The sequence below is a fragment of the Phyllopteryx taeniolatus genome, chromosome 20 (assembly GCF_024500385.1).
Source record: "Phyllopteryx taeniolatus isolate TA_2022b chromosome 20, UOR_Ptae_1.2, whole genome shotgun sequence".
Taxonomy (NCBI): domain Eukaryota; kingdom Metazoa; phylum Chordata; class Actinopteri; order Syngnathiformes; family Syngnathidae; genus Phyllopteryx; species Phyllopteryx taeniolatus.
The window spans coordinates 4,787,077-4,803,967 of record NC_084521.1 but is presented as its reverse complement, the minus strand read 5'-3'; the positions used below and the strand labels follow the sequence as shown (position 1 = coordinate 4,803,967).

Genomic DNA, 16,891 nt, shown 5'->3' with positions numbered 1-16,891 from the left:
GTGGAATGGAAAATCGCTGCCCTGCGCAGTTTACTTTGTGGCGTTAGGAAAAATAAACAGAAATAAGAGTGAAATGCTGCCTCTTTAGCGCAAGGGTTCTCCAACTTTTTGGGTTCAGGTGCGCCTTACAGGGGGGAAATTTTTATAAGGATCCCCACATAATCATAACACCAATTAATCATAACTGACACGTACCCCTAAATTCTGTAAAATGAAAAAGTCATCTGTTTTCAAGCAAAAAAAACTTGTAATGTTAAGAGTAAGTAAGTAAGTAAGTAATAATAATAAAAAAAGTCTACTAGAACAAAGATGTGTTTTGTCAAGTCAAAAGTGGTAATCTTACGAGAATAAAGTCATATTTTTCAAAGATAAAGTCGTAAAAATATGATATTAAAATCAAAGTTTAACGAGGGAAGAAAGTCAAGACTATATTCATGAAAAAAGACACCTTTTGTTCTGGAATAAATTTGACTTTGTTCCTGTAATAATACGCCTTTTGTCCAAAAAAAATAAAATAAAATGTGGTGATGTCAGATTCATGTAATGTATCACAATCATATTAGAGCTTTTTGGCCCAAGTTTAAGCTTGGGAGGAGTAATTAGTTGTTATGTTTGTTTTATTGGTGCGCCGGTCCCGATATGAAGTTACACACTTATTTTTTTTTTTTAAATGATATCACATAAAAATTTACTGTCATTTTCCCTGCTTTAGTCAACATTTTGTGTGCAGAAAAATGTTGCGATTGCAAAGAAACTTGCTGAGTTTTCATGCTTGTAAGCGGCGTGCCTTTCATTCTGTGCGTGATAGGGAGAACCATATGACTTACTTATGCACTTCTTTGTTTTCCCAGATTCAAACCCAACCGGAAACCCAAAGTCTGGAGGGACACATTCCTTGTCGAGCGAGGGTAAACTGGAGCTTTTTCTTCCTTTTCTGCCCTCCAACCTCTTCACCGCATCCATATCATCACACGCGGTATTATGTCTAAGCACTTTTGTGAAGCCCAAACGTGTTTTTCCAGGTGATGTGGTATCTGACAGACGGTTTCCTGAGTCAGTTTCGGAAGTCCGTGATGGTCAAGATTATTTATGAGAAGCTAGAAGTATCTGTCAAACTTGGAATATTCACTCAAAATTGGAGCGGCCAGAGTTCCTATGATTCTGTTAATATGAGGGCACCGTTGAAAGCAAGCGGTGACAATAGCCCACCGTTGGAAATTTTGAGAAAATCCTAGCTTGCGGAACGTACATTATGAAAATGTGGCCAATTCTCTTGTAGGAGTTTTTTTTTTTTTTTTTTGAAGGACCCCTGGAAATGTCCAAACCCCCCCAAACATGGCTACCTTTACATGCGTTTCCCGGCATGTGTTCTTCAGGCTTAACCGTGCATCTTGTCATGATAAACATGTCTCCTTTTTTTGTTAAAGTGGGCAACGATGTTTTGCAGTCTACCATCGCCCATCTGTCGAGGATAATGCCTTCTGATTGGGATTCATAGTGACTTTCGAAACAGCGTGAATAAAATACATAATTTTGGGGCAGAATGGCTAGTTTTGCGGCTTGTCGAGGGTCCCACAAAGGGGAATCATCCGTCGGAAGACTAATAGTAAACAGCAAATCCGAGAGGGCCTTTCCACCACCCTTGATAAGAAACCACTACCTAAATCATGCAGTTCATCATTATCCTCATTCTCACCAAACATTTTGGACTTTCCTCGCAAACCACTTTGGACAACGCAAGCTCACAGACAACGAAAAACAGCGCAAGATTTGATGGAAAAAGACGGCACTAGCAGGCATCTTCGTTCTCCTGATATCTTAGCCGTCCTTTTTCCAAATTGCCTGGCTTGGCTCTCGCTTTGTTTTTTTCCACTCATTTTACCAGCAAAACATCTGCGCACGCACACACACAAGCTTGTGTGGCAGCAACTCACGCCGTTCCTTGTACCAATGCGCGCATGCCTTTTCAAACCGAGCTGTTTATAAAACCGAGATTAGCCGCCCACAGATTGTAATCAACTGATTGCTAATGCTCCCGATCACGACCCAGAATCAGAATCATGCGTTTAAAGCACACCTGTTCTCGAAATCGATTTTCATTTTCACAAGTCCCGCCACCTCCTACTCGACAAGGCACATCTGCCGGCCTGCCTTAAACTTGCCCGGTGAACATCTAAAAGACTCAGACGAGGCTTTGGAAAAAGTCAGCCTCTTAGTACGTTACTATTCATGGGATATGCGCAGAGAATAGACTCATCTTCATAATTTAGTTATCAGTGGATGGACAGATCTTTTATCATGGGGTGGCAACCCTTGGCATCATGCCCCAAAGCGCGCCAGACGGACATCGCAAAGGACAGCGTTGCCCGGGTCTTAAAGGGGCGAGTTGTTCAGTTGCTCATTTGTTGCCGTCACTCTGTCTGTGGCTTGTGTGTGAGGCCCAGGCTGGCAAAGGGAGTAGAGTGAGCGGGTGTAAGAAGAGGGGGGGGGGGGGGGTTTGTTTGGTTGGCATGGGCCCGAGCGCAGCCTCAGCCAGGTCTTGTGGTGACGGTGGCGGTGGGGTTGATGCCAAGCTGAGGTCAAGCCTGAGTGGAGAAGCAGAGAAATATATATATATATATATATTTTAGAAAGAAAAAGTTCTTGATGTTGAATTGGCTCAACCTCGATGGCGTTCGGGTCACTGATGATGATGTTTCCGCCGGTTACAGGAAGATCCTGAGGAAGAAGGACGACTCTGCGAGCACCCAGCACACCAACAGCCTGCCCAAGTACATGAAGGTGAAGGAGACGTGCCAGCAAGCCGAGTTCCAGACGCCCTGTGAGCAGCCGGGACAGGTAGTTGTCCTCTTTCTTTACGTCTGTTACGTCTGATTCTCAGGTCACGGTATTCCGCAAAAACTGAAACGAGGCCAACGCACTCTTCATCTGGCCCCTAAAGATGGTCTCATTGCATGGGAAAAGTGGCCATGTTTTGTCAGGGGGAAAGGCCCACCAGACCAGATACATAAATTAAAGGACTCTACAATTGAATTTGCAACTCTAAGAAGTCTTTCTGATTAACTCATTCACTGCCGCGGAAGGTTTTATTCGTCAACTGGAATCCGATCATTTATTCCACCGTCGCATATATTCGTCAAGTATGTTATTCAACGGCTTGACGTGGAAGAGCGTCTTGTCCGTGAAATTCAAGTTTCACAGCTTTTGTGCAGAAAATAAAGATTAGGCAGTAAATCTCGGGTTGCGGCATCAGCTACAAGGGGGAAAACAGTGTTGTGGTTGTGGCACATTGCGCCAGTCTTAAGAATCCTGGCTTTGTTGCGGCTTTACCGCAACGTTACTGTGCGAGGTCAATGCGGTCGTTTTCTTCCCCACCCTTCCCCTCCTCCTCTTCCTCTCCCCGTCCGTCTGCTCTCATGAACCTCCGGCATGAAGGTGAGGTGGAAGCATAAAGCAAAACAGATTGTTTTCATCCTCGGCTCGACCCCCGAGCACGGGTCTTCCGAGAGAAACCCGATCGGCCTTCACGGTTCTGCCTTTGCGCGGTCATTCCCACACTTGTAGCCTTTTTTTCCCCCTTAAAATTCCTCCACTGAATTGACTTCATCACGGCTGTAGAGAAAGACAGAGAATGTGCGAGAGAGGGCGTCGGTGTCTAATTATACGCTGACGCACTTTGGCGCGGACCCGACCCGACCCGCGAGCGCGATCGGCATGCGAAAACAAAATAAGCGCAGACGCCCCTGACGGATCCGATTCATTTTGTGCGGTCAGGATGTTTTACGCGTGCCAAGAGATGAGCTCATTTCTCTTCACAAATTTATCTAGAAGTGGCACTGCGTGGAGGAGATCACAGGCAAGTGGAGGATACAGAAGTGCAAGGGCGGCTCCAAGGAGGGCCCCCGGAAGAGGGCCCGCAGCCTGAGGCCCCGCAGCAGCTACGACACCCAGGAGAGGGGCTGCGACTGCACCGACGCCCCCTACAAGGCCTCCCGGATGGAGCGGCGCTCACACCGGCAGACCTCACCCGGCCTGCGTGAGTACAAATAAGAAATTATCCACGATACAAAAGTCGCACAGGTTAAAGTAAGACTTCCGGAAATCCCCCAAAAGTTTCACATCTTAAAATAAGACGACGGTTAAAAAACAACGGTTTCGTAGATTAAAATAAGACCATAAATACCAGCAAAATCGCGCAGGTTAGAATAAATCTACAGTAATTCCTTGAAAAATGGTACACCTGTAGATTCAAATAAGACTATAGTAAATCGGCTAATCATTTCACAGGTTAAAATAGGACGACTAAAAAAACCTCCCCAAATTTGCTCAAATTATTATACAACTACCATAATTCCAAAAATGTTGCTCAATTAAAACAAAACTACAGTAAATATCCTAAATGGTGCACAGAATTAAAAAAGACTACCTTAAACTCTACCCAAATTGTGCATGTTTGAATAAATCTACAGTAAACCCACCCAAAATTATATGAATTAAAGTAAGCCTACCGGAAATCCCCCCCACCCCAAATTGTGCACATTAAAGGTTTTGCTAGTTAAAATAAGACTACTATTAAAAAAACAAAGCTTTCACAGATTAAATTAAGACTACCATAACCCCCCCCCCCCAAAAAAATTGCATAGTTTAAAATAAGACTACAGTAAATCCCTCAAACATGCGCAGTTAAAAATAAATAACAAAACTACAGTATCATAAATACCCCTTAAAGGTGTTCAGGTAAAAAAATAAAACTACCATAAATCCCTTACAAGTTGCGCAGGACAAAATAAGACAAGCATAAGGCACAACAACAGAACTCTGTTGATGTTTTCGTAGGTTATCGTCCGCGTTTCGTGCACACGCGGCCCACCAGGTCTCTCTCGGTGGAATTCGAGGGGCAGATTTACGACGTAGACCTGCACGCCGACGACCAGAGCGCCGTCCGCCGCCGCGCCATCGCCAAGCGCCACCACGCGCCCGCGGAAGACGCGGACTTTGATTCTGACTCGGACGACGGCTCCGAGGAGATGCTGGCGGACGACACCAACGCGGTGGGGTACCCCAAGTCCCTGAAGGTCACCCACAAGTGTTACATCCTGATGAACGACTCGGTCCACTGTGAGAGGGAAATCTATCAGTCGTCCACGGCCTGGAAGGACCACAAGAGCTACGTGGACCAAGAGGTGCGTTTACACCACACAAACGATACATACAGACATTTCACAAAATGGCTGTTAAACAAACGAACAAAGAAACTTCCGTTTTGTCGCAGATCGAAGCACTTCAAGACAAAATCAAAAATCTGCGGGAGGTCCGAGGCCATCTGAAGAGGACGCGGCCAGACGATTGTGACTGTGGAAAGAAAAGGTAACCAAAAAAATTCTACCACTCTAGTAAGACGACATTTGTCTATACCCAAGTGTGTGTTTCTTCCAACAGTTTTTACAGCAAAGGGGACAGAAGCAAGGCCGCGAGGCTGAAGAACAGGAACGATCAACTGCATCCGTTTAAGTGAGTTTTTGGTTCATGACAGGGTCTCCACACAGCCTTAAAAAATGTGAATTTCCAAAATGAAGGCATTAAAAATTACACCTAACACTTAAATATGCCATCCAAGGGGTTTGAAATGTGTGGATCATGTTGATTTGTAGTTGCTGCAAAAGTTTGTTTTATCTAGTAGATCCAAAATTGTCCAAAATCTCTTGTGAAACTTGTGATATGATATTGAGCCCGCATAGCCCACTCCTTGTGGTTTATCAAAGTGGCCTTCAAGTCTTAAATTTGGCCTCAGTAAATCTGAAATGTTTAAAAATATAATGATTTTATATTGAGCCCTTATTTGCGACTCCTCATGGTTCACATTTCCTTAAAAAGTCGCCCATTACTCTTAGTGGGTAATTCTGGACACCCTACTGTCACCAAATGCAGCCACAATGGTTCAGCCACTTTTTTTAATTAGTTGTAAAATAGATGACTTTGTGACCAGAAACATTTATTGAGACGCATTTGTGTCAACTACAGACAAAAGAAATAACAATACATGAAAGAAGGAAAACTTAATAAAATCTGGAAAATTCACATTAATGTGTCATGTTGACAATACATTTACAGACAAACCTGTCATCCAGACAGTTGTTTTGTTTTTTTAGTATTATAAGAAGTCAAAATGACAAAGCAGATTAAATGGCTGTTTTGGTTATGGTTTGGTTTTTGTTTTTGCATCTGGAACTGATCAGGTTGCATGCAAAGACGGGATGATTCACCAAAATGAGCAGTTCAGTCAAACCTTCCAATGGACATTGGAAAAGGATTACGGCAACACAAAGCAGCTGTTGTGTAGCAGAGAAGAATGGATGACGGCCAGAGCAGCGCAGCAACACATGTAGATAGACAATATCACAATACTCCCAAACATCTCTTCTTTATCCTAATTTTATCGCAGCTTATTGAGTCACTGTGAGTAGTGGTGACTTTTCTTTTGTCTGTATGACTGAATTATACTACCCCCAGTGGCCAAAGCAAGCACACCAGAAGGAGCGGCACTGTTTTGAATTGAACCATTAAATCATGATGCACAAACTCTTTAATTATTTACATTGTATTGAATTATGTTATTTCTGTACCATATGTTTTTATTAAGTAAAAATATTATAGAGTGCTATATTCCTTATTAAAACACATTCACTGCCATTGACGGCTTTAGAAGTCAAATATCCATGTTAACTGGGAAAGCTGGCAGTGAATTAGTTAAAAACATTGGTTTCTTTTCTTGTTTTTTTTTTTCGTTACTTCCCTCCAACGCCAACGGCGTAAGTGTTCCCATCACGGTGAAGGTGACAAATTTCATTTTCGTTTTTGTAACTCAGGGAGGCGGCGCACGAACTGGACAGCAAGGCACAAATGTACAACGAAATCCGCCGTCGCAAAAAGGAGCGCAAGGAGAAGAAGCGTATGAGGAAGGGCGATGACTGCAGCCTGCCGGGCCTCACCTGCTTCACGCACAACAACGACCACTGGCAGACCGCCCCCTTCTGGACACGTAAGTGTATCACGTGTATTTACATTTACGCCTAAATATTTCCAGATACGCAGCCGCAACATACACGTGTCACACGGTTACTATAATGTTAATGTGCGGAATAGAAATGAACACGACGACTACAAATGATCCTGTCCAAAAAAAAGGCACAGTGCACTGGTGCATGAAGTCATGCAAAAAATTCATCTCTCCTCTAACCTCATAATAATGGCCTTCTTGCACATTAAAAATAAACAAAGCAGCTAAAAATAATTCAGATTAATTAATGATAACTGTCACCGTGCACAAAAGAAATAAATAAAACTAGACGTGTCATACATACGGTCGCTGTAATGAGTTAGCTCCAACCGGTTTTTCACAATAACCGTCACCGTGCACAATAGAAATCAACAGAATGACTAGAACTAATCCAGTCAACAAAATGTCCATTGCACATGGGCACATGCAAGTAGGCAATCGACGTGATATAATTAATGTGATGGCTCCTCAAGACAGTTATTCATGATACTGCCAACTTGCACAATAGAAATAAACAAAGCCAGTATGTAGAGTGCAATGTACATGTTATTGATATTTCCTCTGGCCAGGCAGGCAATTACTCCCCCATCCACCAGCTTTGCACAATAGAAATTGCATAATTATGTGAAATAAAGAAATGAACAGAATGACTCGACTTTAAAAAGAAAAAAAAGCCACGCCACACATGATTGAACGCAATGTTCAGAGATATCATCGATTACGTCTCTGACCAGTTATTCACAACAACAGCCAGCATGCCCAAGAGAAATCATGTAAAAATGTTTGTTCACAATAATGGCGACCTTACCCAATAGAAATCATGAGTTCTTGATTCGCAATAACAGGCCAGCTTGCCCAATAGACATTACGTGAAAGTGTGTTGATTCACAATAACAGGCCCGCTTACCCAATAGAAATCATGTACAAAATGTGTTTATTCGCAATAATGGCCACCTTACTCAATATAAATAATGTGAAAGTGTGTTGATTTGCAATAACAGCAAGTTTGCCTAATAGAAATCATGTAAAAATGTGTGGGTCCCTATGCAGTGGGCGGCTTCTGCGCATGCACCAGCTCCAACAACAACACCTACTGGTGCCTGAGGACCATCAACGAGACGCACAACACACTCTTCTGCGAGTTCTCCACCGGCTTCCTGGAGTACTTTGACCTCAACAGCGATCCCTACCAGGTGGGCAACCAATCAGTCCATCACGTATTTAACATAATTCTCCATATGCTCTAATAAAGGGGTTCTTGAACTTTTCAGGGAAATACATACAAATACATTTCCAGGGTTTTTAAAAAGTGTGTTCTAATAAGTTTAAATGTGTTTAAAGCACATGGGGGGGGGGGATCTCTCAATATCGTGGATATTTCTGTTCCAATGCATTTCCAATGTGTTGAAAAAGTGTGTTTTATGGTCTCGCTATGTTATGGTTTTTCACCAATCACGTGTGGGTCCTGCAATGAAAAATGATACTACATAATTGATTGCATTCATTGCGGACTCTCAAGCTGCAGCTCGTCGACCCCCGGGGAGCTGAGGCCCCCAGTTTGAGAAATATGAAATAATGTGTGCGTTCTTTTCAGCTGACCAACGCCGTGTACGAGGTGGATCGCGACGTATTGAACTCGCTTCACGGCCAGCTGATGGAGATGAGGAGCTGCCAGGGTTACAAGCAGTGCAACCCCAGACCCAAAGGCTCAGACGCGGGTACGCGAGCATTCACACACACGGTTGCTATGACCACATAAAGAGAATTGGTTTAAAAATAAGGGCGATGCACATACCGGCATGCCGCATGATTGGATTGGGAATGATGACCAATGCCAACGTTCTGGGTGGAGGTCACATAGATGCTTGTGTGTTCTGATGTTTGACTTCACACAAACACGCACACACACTACGTTCTTCCTCCTCCGTCTAATGTGTGTGCCTGACTCTTTCTACTTGTTAAATCACTGAAATGGTGTCATACATAAGTGCGTTAATGCCCCTCTGTGTCTTATTTCCACCCAAAGTTCCAGGAACTTTTACTTTTCAGTACTTGCAGTATATATATATATATATATATATATATATATATAAAACTTAAAATAGATATTATATATTTTTAATGTTTGTTTATATGGTCTTGTTGCGTCCTGGAGTTTAACCTACTGTGTCTCAAAATGTTTGTTTACTCTATTTGGTCTCCATAAACCACGGATTTTACCAGTGGTTCAGCTGTATAGTGGATTTTATATTAAAAATATATTTTTTAATTATACTGTGTTGCGGATTTTTTTTATATAAATATAATTTAACTAGGCGGCACGGTGGTCGACTGGTTAGAGCGTCTGCCTCACAGGTCTGAGGACCGGGGTTCAATCCCCGGCCCCGCCTGTGTGGAGTTTGCATGTTCTCCCCATGCCTGCGTGGGTTTTCTCCGGGCACGCCGGTTTCCTCCCACATCCCAAAAACATGCATGGTAGGTTAATTGACGACTCTAAATTGCTCGTAGGTGTGAATGTGAGTGTGGATGGTTGTTTGTTTGTATGTGCCCTGCGATTGGCTGGTGACCAGTTCAGGGTGTACCCCGCCTCCTGCCCGATGATAGCTGGGATAGGCTCCAGCACGCCCGCGACCCTAGTGAGGAGAAGCGGCTCAGGAAATGGATGGATGGATAATTTAACTATTTTGTTTATATGGTCTTGCTATATTGCATTTTTTTGTTGTTGTTGAAAAAAAAAAGATTTTTAATCATTTCAAATTTTTAAAAATATTTTTTTCATGAGGCAAAACACCATAGACGGGCTAGCAAAACTAGCATTGATGTCATAGTTCTAATAACCCTTCAAGCAACGGCTATGTGAAGACAAACGCTGGTGCAAAACATGTAGACATGTAACAATACTCACATGCACATATTCTTCATCCTCTGCAAAGAACGACTAATATTACTGTAGCTCACTGAGGAGCTGAGAGCGTCTCCATGTTTTGCTGTATGCCTGTATTGTACTGCCCCCTGGTGGCCAAGGCGCACACATCAGCAACAACGGCAGAGCTTTCCCTGCCTTCCTTTTCCCTCCGAGCGATTGCGTCCGCATGAGCATCTCTTCTTCTTCTTCATCTGGTTCTGTGTGAATGAATCTTTTTTTTTTTTTTTTTTTTTTTTCATTTCAATTGCGAATGCGTCGGCGTCTCCTTTGACTCCAACGATTAACAATGGATTGCTTTTATGTTCCTGATCAGGAGGTAAAGATGGAGGCAGCTATGAGCCACACAGGTATCCAAACATTTTTCTCTCTTCTGTGGCTTATTTTGATTTTTGATTATTTTTTTTGGTTCTCCTTGCCTCTTCACTCGTTATGTTAACAACTGCATGGGCTTCTCATTCGCACTAATCCATCCATGACGTTTACCAGTCTGCATGGGGAACGTGCTAACATTTGATTTGATTCCGCTGGAATCTTTACTCCCCACTGGCGCAGCTTGGTTTGTTTGTTCCGTTGGATTGTTGTCGTCGTTTTATTTTCAGAGCGACGGCATTCCCGACCTCTTTCAGGGAACGCATGATCAGAGTTGATGTCAGCCATTTTAGTGCACGTCCATGACATGACATGCATGACATCACATCGTCATCTCCGCACCTCCAGGGGATAGTTTGACATACGGATGGCTACAAATATGTAAAACCCCATATTTGAATGAAGTCTGTTTGATGGAACGTCAGGTGTAGGACAGTGACATCACTTTTTTGGATTCCAGCTTACCAAACTTCAACTCTTTCATAGTACCCAGGCATGTGCACACATTGACCCCAAGTGGTGCTCAAGCACCTTTTGCCCTTTGTGCTACAGCCCTTCTTTTTTTATTCATTCATCAAAAGAAAACGACCCTCTCTGCGTTGAGATATTTGAGCTTCATTCATTTGAGTCCTTGGGAGAATTGTACACACGCTACCATCTTCATTTATTTGTGCGTTCATCAGAGGCACTTGAATTCTAATCAATTTTCTCTTGGTTGCTTGATTGTTTGCGTGTCATTGAAGCATTTGAGGTTAAACAGCTAGAAATAAACAAAGGAGCACTAGACTCCCCAGTCTCCACTTGGCTGCCGTTCTGCGTTCTTCCTGCTTGCACTCTCCAGGTTGCAGCTGGTTGCTCATTGGTCGAGTGACATTGTGGCTAGAAATGATCAAAATAAATACATTGTAATGTTAGCTTACCCCGGTTGCTGCAAGTAATGTACTCCGCAGTCTCCGCTTGGCTCCGTTTTCTCCTGGTCATTTCAACCTTTGAGGATACGCGGCAATGAAATTGGAGAAATCAATAAACTTTCTAATGTTAGTTTATCCTGGGTAATGCTGCATTGTACTCCACAGTCTCCACTTGGCTGCAATTCTCCGTTTTTTTGCCGCCTGCAGTCTCCCCTGGGATAAAATCCTTACTGAAAGCCTCGTTTTCCGCCATTGTCGTGTGTTCGAAATTCTCCTTTCGTAGCGCGGAATGCAGGAAAACTGAAAGAAAAAAAAATGTCAAACTATTCCTTTGTCATCATCATCATCATCATCATCATCATGACATCAAATCATCCATGATAAGAAGCTCAATTTGACGTGTGTTTGTGGTACCTGCTTACCAGGCGACAGCAGCACCGAAAGCGCTCAAAGAGGAGACCGATCCTTTCCTTTCTGTGAGTCGACCAGTCCAGTCCCACAACGACACAAAACAAAAGACATTGTTTTGAATACTTACATTTTTTTCAGGAATCTTTCATTTGACTTTGTTTTTTTGCTTTCTATTTTGCCTTCTGCTGTTTCATTTGCTGACTTGTATTTCTTTTGCTTCTTTTTACTTTGGTTTTAATTCCAGGTTGCGGTCCGCGCCTCTTTTCACTTTTCGTATGTAGCTTTTTTTGTTTGTTTTTTTGCGGTGGATTGTCGCCAGAACTTTGCTGCGGCGGCATGCGTTTGCACTGCTTAACCGAATGCATGACGCTGGAGCTTAATCAAAACCGCAACAAAAAAAGCCCGGTTCCATCCGATGGCTCCTTAACTGTGCCTTGGTTTGTCCCGCAGCGCACTCTGGGACGGACGACAGGGTTAAACTGCCCAACCTGACGGACGAGGACGTCAACTGGCAGCGACTGGAGGATTTGTACAGCATCAACGAAAGCCTTTACGACTGGAGGCCCGACTACAGCCCGGGACCGGACGACTGGGCCAACTTCCGCAAGGACGTGGACCGCCTCTTTGCACCGGCGCCCCTTTTCGACCAATCCGGCCCGACCCCGATGTTGGACGAGCTGGGCTCTGGGGGTGGAGGCTTCGAAGCGGGCAGCGGCGATGCGGCTAGGAATGTCTGGCCCGGGGGCGTCCTCACCCGGGTCTTCGTGCACAGCGGCGTACCCGGCGCTACGCCAACACCGACATCGGCGTCCTCGCTTCAGAAGAAACCAGATCCCATTGTCAACGACCTTCCCGAGAGGCAGACGGTCCGAGCCCAGGGCGTCTTCCTCTGGGGCGTCCTTCCCGTGGGCAGCTTACCCAGCTCCAGCCTAATGCCAACACCCTTATCCGTGCCCTCGCTGCAGAAGAAACCAGATTACGTCGTCGAGGAGCTTTTGACGAGGCAAACGAATCGACCCCAAGAGCCACGGGGGCGACTCCGGGGCGTCTTTCCGGGGGCCGTCCTTCCAAGTGCCGTCGGCCGAACGCCGACACCCTCATCCGAACCTTCACTGCAGAAAAAAACATATCCCGTTGTCGACGACCTTCCCGAGAGGCAGACAGTCCCGCCCCGAAGCGTCTTTCCCTGGGGCGTCTTGCCCAGGCCCGGCCTGACGCCAACACCCTCATCCAGACCCACACTGAGCAAGAGACCAGATTCCGTTGCCAAAGACCATCCTGAGAGGCAGACAGACTGGCCCCAGGGTGGCATCCCCATGGGCGTCTTGCCCAGCTACGTCCCCTCGTCCGCTCCTATCCTCAAGAAAAACCCGCATTCCGTTGTCGACGACCTCCCCAAGAGGCAAAGAGAGGTTCCGGGGTGGAACGCCGGGCCCCGGGTGCGTCAGCTGGAGGAGCTGGACGGGGACACGTTCAGCGGCGAAGGCCCGACCGAGCTGGACACGCGACACGACGCCCTCCTGCGCGCTCACAATGCCCCGGAGCCCCACCCGAGCCACGTAGAGTGCGCCGCCCCTCGCCCCGGCCCCAGTGATAATACCGACGAGGGGGACATTTTCCAGGACCAAGGCTTCCTCCCTCTGAGGCCCAACGTGAGGCCCGGCTCCACCGGGCGCCCCACCCGCCGGCCCGCCCCGCCGCCCCTCACGTTGGTCTACGAGGGCAGCGGCTCTCTGCCTCGAACGAGCGATCCACAACTCTGACAAGACACGTGACTGACACCTCAGTCATTCAGACTTTAAAAGTTATTTTTTTACATTATTATTAATGTTATTATTATATTAGTAGCTGACAGTGTTAAGGTTTTTTTAATATATATATATATATAAAAGCCTTAATGCAGCTAACTGTTGGGATTGGTATGGAATAATTCCATTTTTTTTAAGGAGTGTGATTGTGCTCCACAGAGGTTAGCAGAAAAAAACCAACACTAACCGAATGCACTTTGGAGCTTTTTTCTCTTTTTTTTATTTTTTTTATTTCCCCCTTTTGAAATATTTGTTGAATGCTTCGGTACGAGAGATTGTTTTTTTGTTGTTGTTGTTGTTGGTTTTGTTTCCCACTGGTTCAGCTCACAAAATGTTGAATTATTTTACTTTTTAAACCCATTTAAACACTTGAAAATGTGTGTGTGTGTGCGCACGGGCGCTTGTGTGTTTGTAGGTTTGGAAGGTTGACCGTTGCGGTAGTTGTAAATAACAGAATCGATACAGTCGCCACAACCCTTGATTGGATTATCGGACCGCTAAACTTTATTGACAATTATAAAGTTGTCGTCACAACACAGTTCTTATTACTTTGTTCCAGTGATGAAATATAAGCTAAATTCAATCAATAATTTTTTTGCACATCAGTTTGTCGTGAATTGTAAGGCATATGGTGCTCCTATAATGTTGACCGTGTGTGCGTGTGTGCGTGTGTGTGTGTGAGTGGATGCTGGTTGCTGGAAAGCCATGACAATAAAAACCTCTCAACCATCCCAGTCAATGTTGCCTTGTTTCTTCAAGCATCCCCTTGTGTGAAAATTAGCGGTTAGCCACTTGCTACTCCAGTTTGTGAAAGCGGAGAAGAAGAAGGAAAAAAAAAAAAAACGTCATTTCTGTTGTCAGAGTGACCGTGGGTTACTTCTTTCGGGTGTGGACAATTTATACAGTTGAAACCAGATGTTTACATAGGCTATCTAAAAAATACACTTTTTTTTTTTTTTTTTTTTTTTTTTTCCTCATTGTCTGACATGAAATCAGACGAAACTTTTCCTGTTTAGGTCAATTAGAGATGACCAAAGTTATTTTTATTTGCAAAATGCCAAAATAATGAGAATTTATTTTTTTTAAATACTTTTTTCAAAGTCGAAGTTTGTAAGGGTACATCTCAATAAATGATCAAATTGTCCATTTATTTCAGGACTACACTATACATTATATAGATTCGTTAAACGTTTGGGAAAATACTTTTGAGAGGGAAAATTTCTACTTTAAAAATCATTTCCATTGTTTGTTTCGTAATATATAATATTTCTGATTTCGTTTGCTGTAAGCTATAATCAAAATTATTTGAAACCATAACTCTGTTTTAAACCCTGAACCTGTTTTGAAACCCTATCTTAAAACCTTAATTCAGTTTTTAAACCCCAATTTGAAACCCTAACCCTGTTTTTAAAACCTAATTTGAAACACTAATCCTGTTTTTAAACCCTAACCCTGTTTTTAAAACCTACTGTGAGACCCCAACCCTGTTTTTAAACCCTCATTTGAAACCCTAACCCTGTTTTGAAATCCTGCTTTGACCCTAAATCTGTTTTGAAACCCAACCTTGTTTGGAATCCCTACCTTGAAAGCCTAACCCCGTTTCAAACCCCTAATTTGAAACCTAACCCTGTTTTGAAACCCTACCAGTTTTTTTACTTCTAGTTTGAAACCCCCTCCTTGAGCCGTCACCTTATCGTGGTGGAGGGGTTTGTGTGTCCCAATGATCCTAGGAGCTAAGTTGTCTGGGGCTTTATGCCCCTGGCAGGGTCACCCATGGCAAACAGGTCCTAGGTGAGGGACCAGACAAAGCACGGCTCAAAGACCCCTTATGATGACGACAAACGATGGACTTGGTTTTCCCTTGCCCGGACGCGGGTCACCGGGGCCCCCCTCTGGAGCCAGGCCTGGTGGTGGGGCTCGAAGGCGAGCGCCTGGTGGCCGGGCCTGCACGCACGTGGCCCCGGCCGGGCACAGCCCGAAAGGGCAACGTGGGTCCCCCTTCCCATGGGTTCACCACCTGTGGGAGGGGCCATAGGGGTCGGGTGCAGTGCGAGCTGGGCGGTGGCCGAAGGCGGGGACCTTGGCGATCCGATACCTGGCTACAGACGCTGGCTCTAGGGACATGGAATGTCACCTCTCTGGCAGGGAAGGAGCCCGAGCTGGTGTGTGAGGTCGAGAAGTTCCGACTAGATATAGTCGGACTCGCCTCCACGCACAGCTTGGGCTCTGGTACCAGTCCTCTTGAGAGGGGTTGGACTCTCTTCCACTCTGGAGCACGTGTGGGTATACTTATTGCCCCTCGGCTCGGCGCCTGTCCGTTGGGGTTCACCCCGGTGGACGAGAGGGTAGCCTCCCTCCACCTTCGGGTGGGGGGACGGGTCCTGACTGTTGTTTGTGCCGATGCACCAAACAGCAGTTCAGAGTACCCACCCTTTTTGGAGTCCTTGGAGGGGGTGCTGGAGAGCGCTCCCGCTGGGGACTCCATCGTTCTGCTGGGGGACTTCAATGCTCACGTGGGCAATGACAGTGAGACCTGGATCCCCCCCCCACCCCACCCCGATCAGAACCCGAGCGGTGTTCTGTTATTGGACTTCAGTCCTCGTCACGGATTGTCCATAACGAACACCATGTTCAAGCATAATGGTGTCCACACGTGCACTTGGCACCAGGACACCCTAGGTCGCAGTTCGATGATCGACTTTGTGTTCGTGTCATCGGACTTGCGGCCGCATGTCTTGGACACTCGGGTGAAGAGAGGGGCGGAGCTGTCAACTGATCACCACCTGGTGGTGAGTTGACTCCGATGGTGGGGGAAGATGCCGGTCCGACGCGGCAGGCCCAAACGTATTGTGAGGGTCTGCTGGGAACGTCTGGCAGAATCCCCTGTCAGAAGGAGTTTCAACTCCCACCTCCGACAGAACTTTGCTCATGTTCCAGAGGAGGCGGGGGACATTGAGTCCGAGTGGACCATGTTCCGCGCCTCCATTGCTGAGGCGGCCGACCGGAGCTGTGGCCGTAAGGTGGTCGGTGCCTGTCGTGGCGGCAATCCCCGAACCCGTTGGTGGACAGCTGATGGGTACCGGCTGGCCAAGCGGAATGCAGCTTTGTTGGTCGCTGAAGCAAAAACTCGGGTATGGGAGGAGTTCGGTGAGGCCATAGAGAAAGAGCTCCGGAGGGCTTCGAAGAAATTCTGGACCACTATCCGGCGTCTCAGGAGGGGGAAGCAGTGCACCATCAACACTGTGTATAGTGGGGATGGGGCGCTGCTGACCTTGACTCAGGACATTGTGAGCCGGTGGGGAGAATACTTCGAAGACCTCCTCAATTCCACCGACACCTTCCCATAAGGGTGCAGAGTCTGGGTTCTCTGAGGCGGGCTCTCCTATCTCTGGGGTTGAGGTCACCGAGG

At 45.6% G+C, this 16,891-nt stretch overlaps 1 protein-coding gene across 6 annotated transcripts in view; it reads left to right on the top strand.

Annotated features, from left to right (window-relative positions):
• sulf1 (sulfatase 1) overlaps nucleotides 1-14,221 on the top strand; it is a 68,586-nt gene extending 54,365 nt beyond the window's left edge. For 4 of the 6 annotated variants that reach the window (XM_061757414.1, XM_061757416.1, XM_061757415.1 and 1 more), the window contains 10 exons: nucleotides 852-908; nucleotides 2,712-2,838; nucleotides 3,829-4,036; nucleotides 4,837-5,183; nucleotides 5,273-5,367; nucleotides 5,440-5,511; nucleotides 6,867-7,039; nucleotides 8,108-8,250; nucleotides 8,652-8,775; nucleotides 12,125-14,221. In XM_061757414.1, coding sequence (XP_061613398.1) covers nucleotides 852-908; nucleotides 2,712-2,838; nucleotides 3,829-4,036; nucleotides 4,837-5,183; nucleotides 5,273-5,367; nucleotides 5,440-5,511; nucleotides 6,867-7,039; nucleotides 8,108-8,250; nucleotides 8,652-8,775; nucleotides 12,125-13,437 — 2,659 coding nt within the window. In that variant the 3' untranslated portion in view covers nucleotides 13,438-14,221. Of the gene's footprint in view, nucleotides 1-851; nucleotides 909-2,711; nucleotides 2,839-3,828; nucleotides 4,037-4,836; nucleotides 5,184-5,272; nucleotides 5,368-5,439; nucleotides 5,512-6,866; nucleotides 7,040-8,107; nucleotides 8,251-8,651; nucleotides 8,776-10,296; nucleotides 10,331-11,688; nucleotides 11,740-12,124 lie in introns of all 6 variants that reach the window. The other 2 variants (XM_061757418.1, XM_061757419.1) reach the window with 2 other exon arrangements.
• The last annotated feature ends 2,670 nt before the right edge of the window (nucleotides 14,222-16,891 follow it).